Below are 19,257 nucleotides of genomic sequence, written 5' to 3'. Positions count from 1 at the left end.
ATCTAAATAATACGCATCGCTCTTCTCATAGCCTATAGTTCTCCTACGAGACTTCATGCTTGCCAAAAGAGCACCTACGAATACACAATAGCAGCAATCTTCCTTTAATTGTTACATTATACAAAGTTTAAAAAAAAAAAACTCCTGCTGATAAGCTTTTTAATAAAAGGTGAAATAAAATGATACGAATTCAAAGAACCATCCTTTTCAATAAGAGAGCCCACAAACCTGCTATTTTTTAACAAAGTCTCTTTTATAATATCTTACACTAATATCACCATTGACTCCAAATAATTTAGTATCTATAAATTATGTATCACAGGGATAAGTTGGAGTACAGGAAAATAAAATGATACAAAAATGTGAAAGTGTAATATAAATTTTAAGAAACTACCACTTCTGGTTTCATTTTGCTGTGCTTGGAATATCATTTTAGACTGTAAAAGGATTGAGATTAGATTGGTCTTTCTGTTGAAAGTAATATAGACCAGCTGTTAGATAAACTCGCACTTTTCTTCATACAAATGTTTGTTGTCGCATGAAGAGGAATCTACACATCTTAATAGTTTATCACATGGGATTGAAGACTCAAAAAGTCCTCTACTTCACCACACAATGCCTCAGAAAAGCCACTTTATATTGTAATACCAAAACAATACAATAACCTTAATACTGAATATTTTACCTTTTTTCCATCTTTTGTGTCACATGAAGCTTTCAATATAAGATGGAAACTGTAAAGCTGTCTAGTAGCGTCATGCAAGTTTCTCTTTGTTATCTGACTTTTTCTTACCACTGCTGTCCTGTTCCCCCAGATTTATACAAGATGGTCAGAAGACACAGTAAGCAGCTGACATTCTGATAACCCATATATTTATCAGTGACCCTCCCAAATTTGTTGCATGACTGCAGGTAATCACTGGACCAACACACAATTTACAGAAAGAAATAAGGATTGAAAAAATCATCACCCTTTTAAAGAAAGGTAATTCTATCACATTTAGGCTTCTTATCACTAAACGTAGCATTAAGAGAAGAACTTAAACAAAACAGCTGAAGCTGTTTCAAAGCTGAAGCTCTGTCAATCTCTTTACTTTCAAATTGAAAATATTTTCTGTTAAGTGTAAAGAAAACTTCAGTACTAACAGGATTAAAATAAGGTTGTTAATAGTAATCATAATTTATTTCATAAAATACATGCTTCTATATGTAATCAACATAGCTATTTTGAAGGATATTTTGTGGAAGGATGTGCAAAAGTTCCTGCCTTGCATATTGAGAGAGGAAATATATAATGTTTTCTGGGATACACAGGTATATGAATATATTGTAAGTTGATAAATTATAAACCAAATTCTGAAACACCAATGTACCACTTAATATTTCTTGGACAAAAGCTAGAAAATCACACTCGGCTAAAGAAAAAGTAAACATGGTAAGAAGAAAGACAGATCTCTCCAGGATCCTACTATACAAAGCATTAACTTCAGTGACATGCAGCATGTACCAAATCCATTATGATTTTTACTATGTCTTGCTTATCTTTGCCTTTAAGCATTAAGGCACCTTCACAAGTTTGGTAACAAATGTATTCACTTTCTTAGAAGGACAGTATGATGTTTCTACGTGAGGTCTCATGTAGTATTAAGTGGTTTAGCATGGTCAGAGTTTGGAGGGAAAAAAAAAAAAAGAAAACCAGCAGTTAAGTGTCTTAGTACATGAACTCTTCAGACAGTTTCATATTGACAGAATATTCAAGCAACTAATAAAAAAAAATATACTATACAAGGGTGTATTAGTATTACTGCTACATCAGTTCACCTCCCCCTCATACTTCTATGGAATAAGTAGCTACTATTACTTGAGCATGAGCAGAACAAACTAGCTTAAAATCCCATTTTGTGTTATTTTAATTAGTATGAAAATAAGAAGTAAAAACAATCATAAGAACTGTAATGCATTACAATTATTCCATATTGAAGTTCAACTTGTGACAAATTTTATCTGCATTTGTTTATGCAGAAATTAAAATGCTTATATTTAGAATATAATTTTACCTCACTATTAAATTTGAAGCAAAGATACCATATAATTTTCCCTGATGTTTTTAATCTTTGGCTAATTTTTTTTTTTTTTTTTCTTCTACTCCTTAGGCTATATTTTCACAACTAATTTCATGCATAGGGTAATTTTGAACATCTTGTTAATATGAATCAGAGAACCACAGAATCATAGAATTTCTTGAGTTGACAGGAAGCCTTAAAGGTCATCTAGTGCAACTCCCCTGCAATGAGCATCCACAGCTACATCAGGTTGCTCAGAGCATGGTCCAGCCTGGTCTTGAATATCTCCAAGGACAGAGCATCTACCACCCCTTTCGACAACATGATCCCATGCCTCACCACCCTTACTGTTAAAAAAAATAAAAAATAAAAAAAAATACTTCCTTACATCCAGTCTAAATCTCCCCTATTATAGTTTGAAATCATTTCACCTTGTACTATCACCACAGGACCCCTCCCACCCCCCCTAAAGAGTCTGTCCCTTTCTTTTTTATAGTCTCTGTTTAGATACTGAAAGGCTACTATTAGGTCTCCCTGAGCCTTCCCTTCTCCTCTCCAGGCTAAACAGCCCCAGCTCTTCCAGCCTGTCCTCACAGGAGAGGTTAAGTCTAGGTTAAGTCTCACCAGCACAGAGCAGAGGGGCAAGATCACTTCTGTTAACCTGCTGATCACGCTTCTTTTGATGCAGCCCGAGCTTGGCTTTCTGGGCTAAGAGGGTGCATTGCTGGCTTGTGCCCAGCTTGTTATCCACCAGTACCCTCAAGATCTTTTTGGCAGTGCTGTTCTCTGTCCTTATATCCTTCAGCTTGTCCTAATAGCAGGGGTTGCCACAACTCAGGTGTGAGATCCTGTACTTGGATTTGATGAACCTCATGAAGTTTACCTGGACCCACTGCTCAAGCCTGTCTAGGTCTCTCTGGATGGCATCCTGTCCCTCAGACATGTTGACCATACCACACAGCTTCATGTAATCCATGACCTTGCTGAGGGTGCACTTGATCCATACTGTCCATATCATTGGTAAGAGATAATAAAAAGCATCAGTCCCAGTACTGACTCCTGAGGGACTTGTCAGCAGATTCCACACAGACACTGCCATCACCACCCTTTAACTACCTTGCCACCAGTTCCTCATCTATGGAACAGTCCAACCATCAAGTCCATTGCCCAGGAAGCCTCCAATCCTGATGTCACCAATCAGCTCACTTGCATTGTAGAGCAGCGGGTACTTGAAGTCTCAAAGCAGGATGATCAAATCCTGTGATCATGACACCTTCTTTAGATAAAGGAAGAAGGATCCATCAACAGCTATACTTGATAAAGCTACCAATAAGGTTAGCGTGTTAGCCACAGATTCAGACTTCCAGAGCTAGTGATGAATATGTGCCAATAGGAATATGGTGGAATCAAGCTGTATGTACTGCTCACTTGCTCTGTATATGAGCAAAAAATTGTACTCTAGATCCATAACATATGGTAATATCATTTTATTTCATGTACACAGTAATTTAGTTTTCAGGAAAGCTGGGGAAGGACTTTTTATAAGGGCAGATAGCAACAGGACAGGGAAAAATGTTTTTAAGAGGGAGGGTAGATTTAGATTGGATATTAAATTATAAAATTATTTACTGTGAGAGTGGTGAGACACTGGAACGGGTTACCCAGTCAGGTCATGGATGTCCCCTCTCTGGAAGCATTCTGGCACACTGGCAAGGAGTGACTCATGACTGATTGGATAAGAGCTTGCAGGTACAGTTAAGTAGTGTTTGTTTGTGGAATGTTTTGTTGACATGTAAAGCGGGGGGAAGGGGAAGAGGGGAGAGGAAGTTATAAGAGAAAACTTGAGACTGTATATAGTGGATGTGAGAACTGTAATAAATGATACGGACCGTTCACATCTGAGTCCGTGCCTCAGATGCTGCAAAGCAGGATGGGACTTCGAGCAATCGGGTCTAGTGGGAGGTGTCCCTGCCTACAGCAGGGGGTTGGAACTAGGTGATCTTAAAGATCCCTTCCAACCCAATCCATTTTATGATTCTATGATTCTGCAATAATGAATCTGTACATTGATCCATTCATGCATTCAGACACTCTGTGAGTGAAGATATACAGAAGAAGACATGGGAAACGTCAAGGAATATGAAACAAAGGGTAGAACTAATTCTTCTAAGTGTTTTTATTTTAACCTTTCACTTTCATGTGACTTCGTCAGTTTTGTTGCATTTTTGAAGTTTATGAATATCATTATTTCCATCAGTTAACCGTGATGTCCAGTCTTGGTAAGGCCTATATTATTAGGTCCATCGATTTTTTTTACGCAAAATCAGAAAATGGCATAAAGATAGTACTTACTGAGATTTCAAACAGTATTGCTTTCAATTATAGTTACAAAAGGAAGGTGCTTTTTTTGCAACAGGATCAAATTCCAGTGAAAAAAGAGGTTATGAAAAATATGCTACACTTCACATTGCTATTATGGACCTTTTTGACATTTCTTAGAATTAATTTTACTAAATCTCATCAGCCCAGTAGCTGTCAGAGCTAAACTTTTTAGATTTAATTTTATAGTCAATTGAGAGAAACATGAGGTTTTAGACCAGTATTCATCTGCTCTGTTTTAGTCATCCACTTTGCAAGGAGATTACTTGATCCTTAGGAGTGGCTATTTCGTGCTATCAATCACCTTCATTTGACTTGCTGAGTCACTGTTGTTACTTATGTTGGATGATATAAATTCAGTCCACCTGCTCCCAAGTACACAATGATGGAGTCATGGAATCATTAGGGATAAGATTATAAAATGCCTGGAAATGCTTTGCACCTTTTTCAACACTCTTTGGGTCCAATTCTGATTTTCATATGCTCTGTCACTGTCAATTCTTGGCATTGATATAATGTGCAGTAATCACTTATATGCATCCATGAAGAGCAGTCAAGGGAGTATGCAATAAGAAGTAATCTCCCTCTAGTAGAACATTAATTTCCACTGTTTTCTGAAGTGTATAATAACGTTTTGATTTTGGCCCATGTCTTAAAATGTACATTCTACACTGTATCATCTCCTATATCTTTTATAAAGGTGAGGTTGTTTCCAGAATAGAAATAATGAGAGACAGTATTTTGTTTTTGCAGAGGCTTTTCCTGATCTAACTTTTCTATTTCTATTAACTATTATTTGCAGACCACAGTCATCAGCTGCAAGGGAGGAAGATGGGCATTCTATGTTATTTTGTGTTTACTTCCTTACAGTTCTGCGTTTTGCATCAGTGAAAATTCAGTCAACACTTTTTTTGTTGTTTTTGGTTTTGTTTCTTTTATGTATGGGAACTGTTGAATCATGGCCTGAACCTCTGATTGATCACCTGAGGCAAGCACTGAGTCAGCCATGGGAGCACAGGTGAAGGTAATTCATCTGTGTGACTGGAAGGGGTGGAGCCTGGCTCCACCTCTCCCTGACCCCCATTTAACGGCTGACTGCCACTAGATTTCTTTCTGGAGATTCGTCCCTTTGGAGTTTTTCTGTGAACCTAAGATATGGGTGAGCATTTTCATTTATTTTTTTTGTTATCTCTTTACACCATGATAATCCTTCTAGTTATGTGGTCTGTAAAATACCAACTTAACCACACTACTCTGCATATTTGTTGATTGTACACTTGGTGAGCCAGGCAGGCCAAATATGCTATAAATAAATAAATAAATATAATGTCTTTTCTTTGGAATATCTATAAATGGGTCAGGGAGGAGAACGTTACCCCCCTAGACAAAACAATCCCTGGACAGATCTCAGGATTTCTGGGATCCCCTTATTATGAATTGGCACCCATAATTGAAAAATGGCGTCCATTGTGTGTTATGGGAAGTATTTCCTTATTCTGCATGGAAGACTATTTTCATGGATTAAGCAAAGATATGGTTACAAAAGAATGACAGCTAGCTGCTTCTACGGTGGCATAGCCACTGCTAAATGCTTTAAATCAGGGCAACATGAGAGCCATTACCTTAGAAAATGAAAATTGGTTATTGTAAGACTACATAGAAAAATCAGAGCAAGAACTCCAAATTCTGACGGGGAAAGAAAACAACCCTCAATTTTCCAGTAGGGCAGGTCCATAACATTTTAATAGATAATAACCAGGTTCCTGAATCAATGGACCTGATTGATCCAGAACACGAAACTTCTAAATCAGATATTGATGCTCTGCTTGCAATGGATCCCTTGGAGATTTGTCCTATAAGAAGTCAAAAAAAAAAACAACAGAAAAATCAAGATAGACCAGCAGGGGTGCCCCTGATCAGTGTCCTCCGGCCCAAACTCATTTACGTGTGACTGCCCATCCATATATGGCAACAGAATTAATGGACCTAGTACAACAGTTCCAAGAAAAGCTTAGAGAAGGTGTGCCAACTTGGCTATTAAGATTATGGGATTCAGGGGTGGAAAGTGTTGTGGTCAGTGGGCCAGAAATCTCTAAATTGGCAACTATGACTGTGCACCCTGCCCTTAGGCAAAGGCTATACACTGGCGTCCAACACATCAATGAAAACCATTCCATAATAGATTAGTTGATGGCAGCATGCCGTATGGTCTGGCCTAATAAATCAGATGTGCCGTTACAACAGGGTCCTCCAATTACATTTGTGAACTGGGTATAAAAGAGGAGATATATGAGGATACATTTGAAAGCCCAGGTATAGTAAGATTCTCAGCAAGTATGGGAGACCTGATCCTGCAGCAGGTCCCTTCCCATCTGTATGGGACTCTAGTGTCTGTATTGAACCCTGTAGTAACCTCAGAGTCAGTGGTCCAGCAGGCTGCCCAGCTGGTAGCTGATCTGGGGAAGACAGAGTGCCTGTGGACCAGGTGCAATATTTGAACATTGGAAGAGGCAGAAGTTCTTCCAGTACGTAAAGCTAGGAGACCAACTGTACAAACTCCATAATAGGGATCCATATGGGTATCCTCCCCTAAAAAAATGTTTAATTACTTAATCTGGGCTGGGGTTCAATTTGTGAAAATTGATTGCCAGCCCAATCATGTCCTCATTCAGCTATGGAAACAGTTGAAGGACAATCAAAAATTTCAAAATTACCCCAAAAAACCCAAAAAAGGGTAAGAGTTATTGACAGATTACCAATGACAACATGGAACTTGGAAGATTTTATAGTTCCTAGTAGAAAAAAGAAGACTCCTCAGGTAACTCAGGCCACAATGCTTGAGCCGCCAGAGGTAGGACACGTAGCCGTAGCACAATTTATGGCGTAACAAGGGATGTTAGTCCCCTGTTAGGGTATTTCAAGAATTATTCCCAAAAGCTAACTTCAGATAGACTTAGTTTATTTCATCTCTCTTTAGGCAGTGAACTTCAGTACTTAAGTTTGTTTTAAGGCTGTAAATCCTGCTCATTGTGTCACACAAAAAGGGGGGGGAAGGAAGGAAGAAAAAAAAATAAAATTGTTCCTATATATATTCTTCCTATATACAGCAGGTATATTTCATTCCATGAGTCACTTCTTGGAAGTGGTATGAACAGAACTGCACAACACCTGGCTTCCAGTCTATTGCACACCTTTCCAGAAGTATCCCAAATGGTCTACTGTTCATTTTCCTACAAACAAAACCACACAATACACAGTTAATATCTTTTCATATCTATATCTCCATGAGATATAAACTCTGTTACACTAACCATAATCAAGCACTGAGCTCTGGAAAGGAAAAAAAAAAAAAAAAAAAAAGAAGAAAGGTATCAAGGGCAACAAGGTTCAGCTAGCAGATTTGATTTGAAGGTGCAGTACTTTATCCTCCACCTGTCTCAAGCTGGCTCAGACGCAGGAATACTCACCTCTACCAGAGTAAGATTTTCAGCTTTTCAGGCAATAATTTGGCAGCTTCTGCCATGGCAACACAAAGCAATTCAAATACACGTTTAAAGAACAAAAGCTAACAGAGATGGTAGCATCAGCTGTCAACAGAAGATTTTTGCTTGAGCACTTCATATGGCCTACTTTGCTTTGAGCTGGATTCCATTGCTGGGAGAAGTGAATTTTATAGTATCATTACATTCTGTAGGTACATTTTAGAACAATAATTGTGTGATGGACACAGAATGGAAAGGGAATGAAGGTATATTTTACAGCTCAGGGACAGGTGCAGATAAATACACGAAAGGTGAGAGATCTTTCACAAAATACCATTGTGATTTTCCTGCAGTTTTTCCTTTCCTTCAGAACTCTGGATTCACAGCTAGTCAGGTAATCTTAAGAGGATGGGTTTGAGCTCACATCACCACTGTAAGAACTTCAGAAAGAAGCATTTGAAAGAGGCAGCCCACATAACATCAGCTTGACTGATCACTTGTCTGCTTAGGAAGAAGCATGGCAGGCAACAGGTGACAAAGAAGAGGTATGGCACTTGACTGAAAGGAACTATCTCACTATTCAGTCAGTTTTAACGTGCAATACTTGGTTCATTTTCTCTTCACAAATGATTAACTATGAACAGAACAAGGGTAGGTTTGTAAAACAAAGACACTGCAACGCACTCAAACTCTTCTGTGCAGTCTGCTCATTGCTACTCTAAGGACGGTCTGAATTTTTTCTGACATCTTACGAGTAGCAGGCTGTACCACAACACAAAGAGACACGGTCACTAGCTATAGCTGCCTATAACAAGCTCAATCATTCTGAATGCTCAAGATTTATGAATATCCAGTTCAGAGCTCTCTTCCAAGCAAGAGCTGTGCCAAAATAATGAGAATACAACTGGTTCCTTATACACAGTTGCAAATACTGTTTCTTAATGGAATATTCTATTTGTTTTATTGTGTACATATAGAGCAAGGACTTAATTTCTCATTTACAGGAATGGAAGATTCCTGGTCCAGCTGGACACAGGACCCCTAGAGCAGGAAAAAAAAAGATAAAGGAGAAAATCATTCTCTCATTAATTCTATGATGATCTTTCTCACAGACATGAACTAAGTGAAAGTCTGTAACTTGAATGACATTAAGTGTGGGACAGTACTGAATTACAAGCATGGTCACATCCAGAGACAGAGGAGGATGACAATCAAGTCCGACAACTCTATAGTGAGGGACTCTGGAAGATTCTGTCATTATACATATAAAAAGTATAGCTAACTATGCCATCCAGAAATGCTCCTTGGTGTTGCACTTAGGCTTTAGTGATGCTTAAGTAAGAACATAACAAGGAACACTATATGGAAATGTGAACATTATCGTTTCTTCCAGAACTGGGAAGAAATGTAGCTGGAACAAAGGATCTTGGATGTAGTCAATGCAGAACATTCACAGACAGACAATCTCAAACATGACTTTGCAAGTTACTACCAGAACTCCACTTCCTGAATTGGAAAAATTCTGATGAACAATTCTGCTCTGGATATTTGCAATTCTTTTTTCTGTCAATGACTCCTAAAAATTAGTTAATGACAAGTTTTAGTTTCCCAAAGATAACTTCACAGGTGATCTATATACAAATGTTTATTAGAGATTTATACCACCCTCTATGACATATAACCAGAGGCAGTGATCTACAGGATATGTACAGTATCAGGGATAAATCCAGATCTCATTACAATGAGTATCTCCTAGAGTGGATTAGTTTATAACACTGCAAGCAAGCTATTATTATCACCTAGGAATCTGTAATTATTTATTTGAGTCTTCAATAATGCCTATTAAGTTAAACTTGTTAGAGGGAAATTCCACACAATAAGGATAAGTGGATTGAAATGGCCTGTGTTTCACATTGAACTCTGCTGTCCTCCAAACCATGGCAGAAACATTCAAATTGCATGTTGAAGAATGATCCTGTGGCTGTGACAACTTTTGGATCATGTGAAGAAATATCTTTGAAGACTATAAAAGGCATGTGCCAAAACTATGCTAAGTATCCTTTGCAGCCTTTATTCATTTAGGAAGCAGTTTCCATTCATAAAACAAACAAACCAACCAACCTTCTTGGGATATCCGCTTAAAATGTATTCTGTCTTAAGAAAACCTAAAGGCTCCTGTGCTCCAAGGTAGTTTCTTTTTTGCTATCCCTATTGTCTCTCCTGCGTGTGTGATTAGATTTAACAGTCAGATAGGACATTTGAAAGGCCATCCACTAAAGAGCCTTCAAAATAAAATCTAACTAAAAGCTAATGCTGATACTGAAGAATGCGTAATTGATATTAAGAGAAAGCAGTAAGAAATGACAGTGTGCTTCTAATAGACCTACACAATACACACAGTTTTAATTATACAAATTGCAAGTACATTATTATTTAGTTAATTAAAAGGCTTTCTAAGTGTATTATTTCAGATAAAACAATACAGTAACTGATCTTTTTATAAAATCAAATTCTTCAGTTATAACTCGTTTATGTAAAACAAACAAACAACAGTGTAAAAAGAAAATCAAAGCCCTCTAACAGCCTTTATAACGTGTTTTAGGATATCCCAAGTTTTCAGTTTTAATCAAATTGTGTTTTACTGATGCATCTAGCATACCTTTTTTTTTTTTTTAATTAGTAATGTTGCTTCTTCATAGAAACTTTAATACTCTTTACCATACAACTTTGGAAGACTAATTTTCTTGTTTTCCTTTTACTCCTTCTAGATGGACATGTGCCTTTATTTAGGAGCAGCTCTTATCAAGACTGTACAGGACTTAACACTCTGCTGGCCGCCATGTAATTTCACCTTGCAAATTATTTACAAGTCTATTTGCATACATGAGTGAACACAGTCCAGTTTCACAGTGTGTCAGGACTCAGTCTTCTACTTATTCAGAGGTAGAGAAAGAGCAACATAATGTATGAAGTATTTCATGTTATTACAGGCAATTTCTTTAATAGAATAGTACCTGTTTAAGAAGAAAAAAAAAGAAGTCTGCAAATGCTGCCTATTTTAAAAGATAAACAACACAGCTATAAACAAAACAAATAAAATTAAGTGAACATTGTACCTTAAGCATTTGCCCAACTTTACTCATGTACAGTCTCAAAAACATGATTGAATTTGAAACATTAGCTTTATTTAATGTGTCAATTCCTCACAGATGGCAACCCCTTCCACAATTTGATTAGAGTTTAAAATATTCACTTTCCTTTGCAAATTAGATATAATCCTGGCTTCACACAATTGACAAAGAGAACACATTTGTTTTTATTCTATGTATACATTCAAGACATTGTATATAATAATTAAAGGAACACAACTTCACCATGAAAAAGAAAAATAAACACTCTGAAAATTAATATAGCTTTTATTTCGTAGGCTAGCAGAGAAGGTTTTTTGTTTGTTTTTTCCCTGTCATGGTCTTTTTTTTTTTTTTTTTTTTTTTTAACTGCAAAAATATTTGAAGCATATATACATAAGATATTCATATATAAATACATGTATAATTGTATAAATGCATACCTTATGTACTTATCTAAATAGAAGTAAAAGTGAAAATTGTTAGGATCTAATGGAAAACTTTTTAGATTATTAAATAAGAAAAAAGCACAGTATTTTGTTACTCTAGTTTTTTAATAGGATGAAAAGTGAACAATTTTCCTTCAAAATAAAAACTTAAAATATAGTTTGCTCAAAGTATTTAAGAAACAAGCTGCCAAGACAATAGAAATGCTTATAGAAGCTAGTATTATCTTAGCAAAATATTATCTTTAATAGTGTGAAAAATTTCTGATCAGACTTTTGTTTACATAAATATAATTAAATTCTAATGTAAGTTTTGGATAAGTACAGGAAAATAACCTTGATTTCAAAACACATACGATCTATTAACTTTCTCTGACATTTTTATTAACACTGTTTTGGTTTTGGATTTGAAAACTCTTGTTTTCTCCCTCTCTAAATGCAGTATGTAGAAGCCTCTGTTTTGGGCCAGATCATAAATTCAGAGACTTGCTAAAAATAGTTAGCTAATATAATATAAAATGGTTCACTTTTAAAAATCACAGTTAAAAAATATTTGCAATGTAATAATACTCTTTGCTTCTAAAGTTTTGCAAACAAGCCCATGTTCACATATATTTTAGTGAAGTGTTCAGTCATCCTTGGGGAAAGTCTTCCTAAAACAGCAGCAACTATACATGAAATTAAATGTTTCAGAATGCATATTTTCAAGACAATTGTAACTTGCTCCTTGGGCAAACTGTAGAATTAATAATATTTAATACAATTAACAAATTCTATATGCACCCAACAGAAATAGATATATAGATGTGAGACTTGTTGAAAAATCAAAATTTAATGAACCATTTATGGACTCTCTTGTCCAGACCCTCTAGGAGTTCAAGTATTCCCACATATATCCATTAGCACAAAAAAATACCAAATTTTAAGAAAGAAGAAAAATAGCAAGGAAGTTTTGAAGTTGGTCAAGATGCCTGATGAAGAGAAATAAAGCAGAGAAACAACGAGTCTAACAAGCATTTCAAAAAATAAGTGCAAAAGCTGAGAATAAGTCAGAACAAAGAAGCTGATGGAGCAGGAATGGATGACAGGGTAACCAAAATCTGAAGATTCTATGGAATCAAAAACATGTTCTCCTCTAGCATGCAATATAAATGTCATCACTCCTTTTGATCATCAATTATTTGTGAAATTTATTTTTAAAGCATACACTTCAGCAGACACCTTCAGAGTCTTATTTTGTCTCCAGAATGGGTTAGAGCTAAAAGGATGATGGTGTGTTACCAGTGCAGGTGTTAGAAGTTAGAGATCTCTGTGACCATCTTAATCGCCAGTTCTTCAAGGTGATGTTACAATGTTACATAATGCTGCTATTTTTAAGGTAGTTTGGGCCTTATTATTAAGGATGCAAATTCACACAAGGGAAATTGGAAAACATTAAACTTACTGTGAATATCTTTTTTCACCCATTTGTGAAAGCTGGTCCTTAACCACCTGGCCACAATATGAAAGCTCCATGTTACACAGCTCATGTGAAAAACAGAATACAACATTTTGCAGAGAGAAGTCAAGGTGAATGAAGCAACTGAATACCTTATGCAGGAAGTAGAATAACTTAGCTCTTTTCTACTTTTTTGTTACCACATCTATTCTTCACAGTTCCAAAGGTAACCAATAAAGTTCTAAGACAGCCTCATTAATTTTGAAAAGTTAAGTTTTGTTTCCTTCCTTTTCCTCATTCTTTTCTTAAAATAATCTTAACCTATGCCTAATTTTTATGATTTGCTGTTTCTGAACTATGCTTTGAGTTTGAGATCTTTTCAGTGAAATCTGAGGCAAGAGAGCCACACTGTACTTCAGTATTTCCAGAGTTTTGCTCCCACTGGAGCAACACTGTCATTCATCTTCCTCCACCTCTAATGCACTTACAGAATGATATACTGTTACCTGTAATTTTTTTTTTTTTCTATTCTGTCCAAAGGTATTCGTGATATTACCTCAGTATTCCTGTTCTATTCATTTTACACTCACACCTAGTAATGTGACTGCATCTTTCTCATGCTTGATGACAAGTGCTTACATTTTGTTCATTTCATGGGTCCCTAGCTTGAGATCTCGTGGATGACACACTGTTCTGAACAGCAAATCTAAAATTAAATGCAGTAGACACTGTCCTTTGAAGGTCTGACATTCCTATTATCTGAGCTTCTGAAACATGATTCCCAAAAAAGAACATTTTTAAACTTAGATTATGTTTGTTTCTTGTTCTTTGTTCCTATTAAGAAAGTAAAAAACACTTAATATGTAATAAAATAAACAGCACATATCCTGATCAAATATTTCAAAGCCAAGAGCATCTTATGATTAAATTATTATTTAGACAGGATTAAAACTAAAGGTTATGCACCACCCATTTAAAATTCAAGTTAAAATCAAATGCTTAATTTAAACAATATAAGGATGTCTTTGAGGAAACAGAAAGTACCTTGTGTTTTATAATAGCATGATTTATATGCAACGCGAGACAAATTCAGACTACAAATCTTGTTGGTACCTCTTATCTTTAAATTATTTTGTGACCTTAGTATTCTTCAATATTAATTCACTTCAGATACATTGTGCATAAAAGCTTGTTTAAGAAAGATAAAGAAAAGTTTATTATGCATTAAAGCATAACATCTATTCAGAAGAAAGTTCTGAGTTATTAACTCTCAGTTACAAGCTATTCAGAAACATTATACAATCAAGTATCAGCTTATAATATTGAAAGTGAATCACAACATCCAGATCTTAACGAGAAACTTTCAAAAGATCCATATGAGTATGTAAACTGAAATTAGACCAAAATAGCAATATAATGTAATCTTCAAAAATATAGGCATTCCTTCAATGATGACATGAAATCTGAATCCTACACATAACGAGGCACTCTTCTACATGTATTTCTAAATTAAGAGATATCATTTTCTAGACTGTTCTCATGTGCTTATATGCCCAACATATTTAATAGATTAGGTATAACAGAATGTTAGAATTTAGCCCTAGAATTGGTAATTGTTTTCAGTGACTGATGTTTGTTAAAAAAAAGTTTAGAATATAAATTTAATTCATTTGCATGCAGCACATAAAACCATCAATATAAACATATCAGCATCTTTGAATGCAGGAAGCACAACACATGCATTACAGTACCTGTATATGCAAACTGAACAAGATCCCATAATGCATTAGGGTCAATGCCTTCCATTTTGATCTCTTCTTGCTTGGCTTCACAAACATCACTTGTAAACATGGCAGCAAAGTAGTCAGAGACAGAACTAAGAACAAGTCTGAAAAAAAAGTTAAAAGCTAGTGTTCATACATGTCTTCAAAATTCCAGATTTTCAAACTCTTAATTATTAAAATTTTTATTATAAATTAGCAGGATCAATACATAACAAAAACATAAGCAATAAAATACAGCATGACATTTAATTCCAGTTTGATTCTGCTTCCTGTGATATGAGCCAAGAGGCACGTTAACATAAGCATATAAAAATGACATAGACATTAGCTTTCAATTTTTATGATGTCTTCTGTCATGCAAATGACCTTACTGTCAGTAAGATAACCTCCCCGTTTCAAAGAAAAAAGAGAAACAAGTGTCTTATACCAGAAGTACCCTATATTGGGCTTACTTTTGATAAACTTTAGAAACAGTATGCAACTTCACAAGAGCTTTCGATCTTCACAAAGACTATAAACAGCTATTGAATAAATTAAAAAAAAAAAAACACACCATGATAATGCAAAGATGTTGCTTTTTTGTTCAAGTTAATAAACATAAAAAGGAAAATAATTTCACAATACCTGCAAAATGTGCATACTTTTTTGAAAATTTGTCAGAATCATGACAAGCAACACGTACATTTACCATTTTAACGTCATAAGTTCATACATTCTTTTAAATAACATTTGTAGAATCACAGAACGGCTTAGACTAGAAGGACCTTAGAAATTATTGAGCTCCAACTCTTCTGCCATGGGCAAAGCTGCAACCCACAAAATCTGTCTGCCCAGGGCTCCAATCAACCTGGTCTTAAATGGCTCCTGGGGTAAGGCATACACAACTTCTCTGGGCAGTCTGTCAACAGCTCATCACCCATGAGCAAAGATGTTCTTTTCTAACATCTAACCTAAGTCTTCCCTCTTTAAAAGATTTCCCCAAATCATTCCCCCTTGTCCTATAATTATCAGACTGTCTAAAAAGCTGATCCTGCTTATATGTTCCCTTCAAGTACTGGAAGGCTGCAGTGATGTCCCCCCAGAGCCTTCAATTCTCCAAGCTAAACAAGCTCAAACAGTAATAGTATGAATTTGTTAGGAATAAACATCCACAGATTATTAGAAGCAAACTACAGCTATATATAGTGTACTGCCTGCTTTCTGACTTTATTTGAAATTATAATATATAAAACACTGATTAGCAACACAGGAATCACAACCAAGAAACTTGTAGGCAGTGATTATATTTATCATCATTTTATACAGTTAATGATTTTGTATGAGCTAAAAAAAAAAAAAAAAGAAAAAAAAAGAGAAAGTAAAAAACAACAAAATAACAACTTAACACTCATCAACCAGTGTAATAACTGATTGCTTTGGCTCTCTTAGCTCAACTCACTAGAAAAGTAAAATATGACAGTTTTAATTAACTTCAGTGCTTTAAGCTACTATATTTTACCTACAAGTAGAGCAGCTTGATATTATATATATGATTTTTACCTTGGCTCAAATTATGGGAAATGACTAATTTTGATAGTTTAATCTCTCCTGATGGTATACTCAACTCTGGCAATCATGAAATTTAGAAGCTTCTAATGCATAAAAAGCTCATGTTTACATAGGTTACTCTGAAAATAATGCCTCCTATTTACATAATATTTCCATAGAAACTACAACAGATATGAAGAGCACAATAACACTACTGCAGAACACTATTTTCAGCACAGTAATCACAATTAGCCAATTCATATGGATGCACTGATGAAGATGCTCTTCATCTCATGGTGTGCCAGCTGTACATGGCCATCTGGAATGTAACTCATTTTTCTTATTGCTGCTGCTGTTGCTAAAACGCACCATCCGCTGCCTCACTGTGCTCACATACACAGTTTTGCCTCAAAAAATGTTCAATCAAACTCAGTGAGTGTCATCATTTCCACATGGCGGAATTCAACAACACACCTTTGCTTCAGACACACATCCATTTCCATGCTCTTTTGTCAGATTGCCCCTCTGCTGCCATCTGTCACACAGCAATGAGATGTTAGCAGGAAGGCTCAATCTCTACTGCCGTATCACCTATGCACCTACAACATCTGGGTAAATACATTCTAAATTATCTTAATGGACTGCCACAGCAAAAGAACATTCAATTCAGATGAACACATAACCAGACAAGATTCAGTCCAAACTGAAAAATCCTAAAAAATATATACACAAATGTCAAGTCTTTAGTACCTTATTTATTAAGGAAAACAGTTTAGATGAACAGAAATAACCTGTGAGATAACTGCTCACCTAAACAAGCAAGACACATTTTTGAACAGTTATTACTATTATTATTATTATTTTTAATTGTCTATTACTCACTACTCCATATAAATAATAAAACAGCTATTCCATCAATAGAATAAAATCAAAGAGTGAATTGATTTCTAGACATAATGTTTTTCCTTGGCAATTGTTTCAAAGGCTAAACTGAAGTGAAAGAAACTTGCTAATTACATCTAATTCAGAAAAGTTGACAGCTTTTGTAAATCCCATGCTCCAAGAATATCTAGTGCTGAGAGGGAAAAAGTAAAAAAAAAATAAAATAAATAAAAATAAAAAAAAAATAAAAAAAATAAAAATCAAAGCACTTACAATTAATTTGTAATGACCTGCCGCTTTTTGTATCTCAAAAGGTTCTATAATACTCCTAAATCTTGGCTTAAAGGGATTTTTACCCATCCATCAGATGTCTGAGGATGTTGTCTGTTTTCAACTGATGGTCTGTCAGTCAGAATACATAATATGCACTTTCATCTTAGTGAATAACAGTAGGTAACTCCTGGCTACAAAAAAAATTGGTAGACCAAGAAAGATTTTCTCCATGCTAAGTTGTAGTAAAGGTCTCAAAATCCCTAAATTAATCTTTTTTTCTTTTTCTTTTTTTTTTTTTCCTTATTTGTTTTCGAATATATCATCGGTATGTGCAGTTGCAATTTTTCCTACCATAACAGATTCTATTTCAGTTTTAATAAATGATATTTAATTTCAATATTCACAAGTTTTCAGGTCACCCTCTAATACAGAAGCCCTTCAAATTCACGGCATATTTATTAACTGAAAGAAAAACAAACCCACCAGGTCACTTAGATTATTTAAGTAAGCTCGAATGATACTTTAATGCCAACTGAGTAGTACCTCAGAGAGTACGTCAAAAACTCATAAGCAGAGATTTCTCTAACATGTATAACACGAGATCATACAGTAGTTGAAAAAGCAATCACTTACAATATCATTTGTTGCTCTACGCAGGATACCAGCTAACATGGGTTACCCTTCGCTGATAGTGGTGCACTGTAATTCTTGAAGAAGCCCTCAGACGCCCACATCAGAATCACAGAATTGTAGGGGTTGGAAGGAACCTCTAGAGATCATCGAGTCCAACCCCCCTGCCAAAGCAGGTTCCCTACAGCAGGTCACACAGGTAGGCATCCAGGCGAGACTTGAATATCTCCAGAGAAGGAGACTCCACCACCTCCCTGGGCAGCCTGTTTCAGTGCTCCGTCACCTCACTGTAAAGAAGTTCTTGTGCACATTCGTGCAGAACTTCCTATGCTGCAGCTTATGTCCATTGCCCCTTGTCCTGTCTCCACTCACCACTGAAAAGAGACTGGCCTCACCACTATGGCCCCCACACCTTAGATATTTATAGACCTGGATCAGGTTCCCTCTCAGTCATCTTTTCTCAAGGCTAAATAGACCCAGTTCACTCAGCCTTTTTTCATAGGGGAGATGCTCCAGGCCCTTCACCATCTTTGTGGCCCTCTGCTGGACTCCTTCCAAGAGATCCCTGTCTTTTTTGTACTGGGGAGCCCAGAACTGGACACAGTACTCCAGATGAGGCCTTACCAGGGCAGAGTAAAGGGGGAGGATCACCTCCCTTGACCTGCTGGCCACGCTCTTTTTAATGCACCCCAGTAAGCCATTGGCCCTCTTGGCCACAAGGGCACACTGCTGGCTCATGGCCAACCTGTCATCCACCAGGACGCCCAGGTCCCTCTCTACAGAGCTCCTCTCCAGCAGCTCATCCTCCAGCCTGTATTGGTGCATGCAATTATTCCTCCCTAGGTGTAAGACTCTACACTTGCTTTTGTTGAACCTCATTCGGTTTCTTACTGCCCAGCTCTCCAGCCTGTCCAGGTCTCGCTGAATGGCAGCACAGCCTTCAGGTGTGTCAGCCAATCCTCCCAACTTCATATCATCAGCAAACTTGCTGAGGGTGGCCACTATCCCCTTATCAAGGTCATTGATGAAGATGTTGAACAAGACCAGACCCAGCACTGACCCCTGGGGGACACCACTGGTTACAGGTTTCCAGCCAGACTCTGCACCGCCAACGACGATCCTCTGCGCTCTGCCAGTCAGCCAGTTCTCAACCCACCTCACTGTCCACTCATCTATCCCACACTTCCTCAGCTTTGTTATAAGGATATTGTGGGAGACAGTATCA

At 36.4% G+C, this 19,257-nt stretch overlaps 1 protein-coding gene across 1 annotated transcript in view; it reads right to left on the bottom strand.

The window, feature by feature from the left end:
* KLHL1 (kelch like family member 1) overlaps positions 1 to 19,257 on the bottom strand; it is a 221,030-nt gene that overhangs the window by 125,012 nt on the left and 76,761 nt on the right. Inside the window, exon 3 of the mRNA XM_048934404.1 lies at positions 14,688 to 14,824. Within this exon, the coding sequence (XP_048790361.1) occupies positions 14,688 to 14,824 (137 nt within the window). The remainder of the gene's footprint in view (positions 1 to 14,687; positions 14,825 to 19,257) is intronic.

The sequence above is a fragment of the Lagopus muta genome, chromosome 1 (assembly GCF_023343835.1).
Source record: "Lagopus muta isolate bLagMut1 chromosome 1, bLagMut1 primary, whole genome shotgun sequence".
In the NCBI taxonomy this organism is placed as follows: Eukaryota; Metazoa; Chordata; class Aves; order Galliformes; family Phasianidae; genus Lagopus; species Lagopus muta.
Note: the sequence above shows the minus strand (reverse complement) of the source record. Positions and strands in the feature narration are given on the sequence as shown.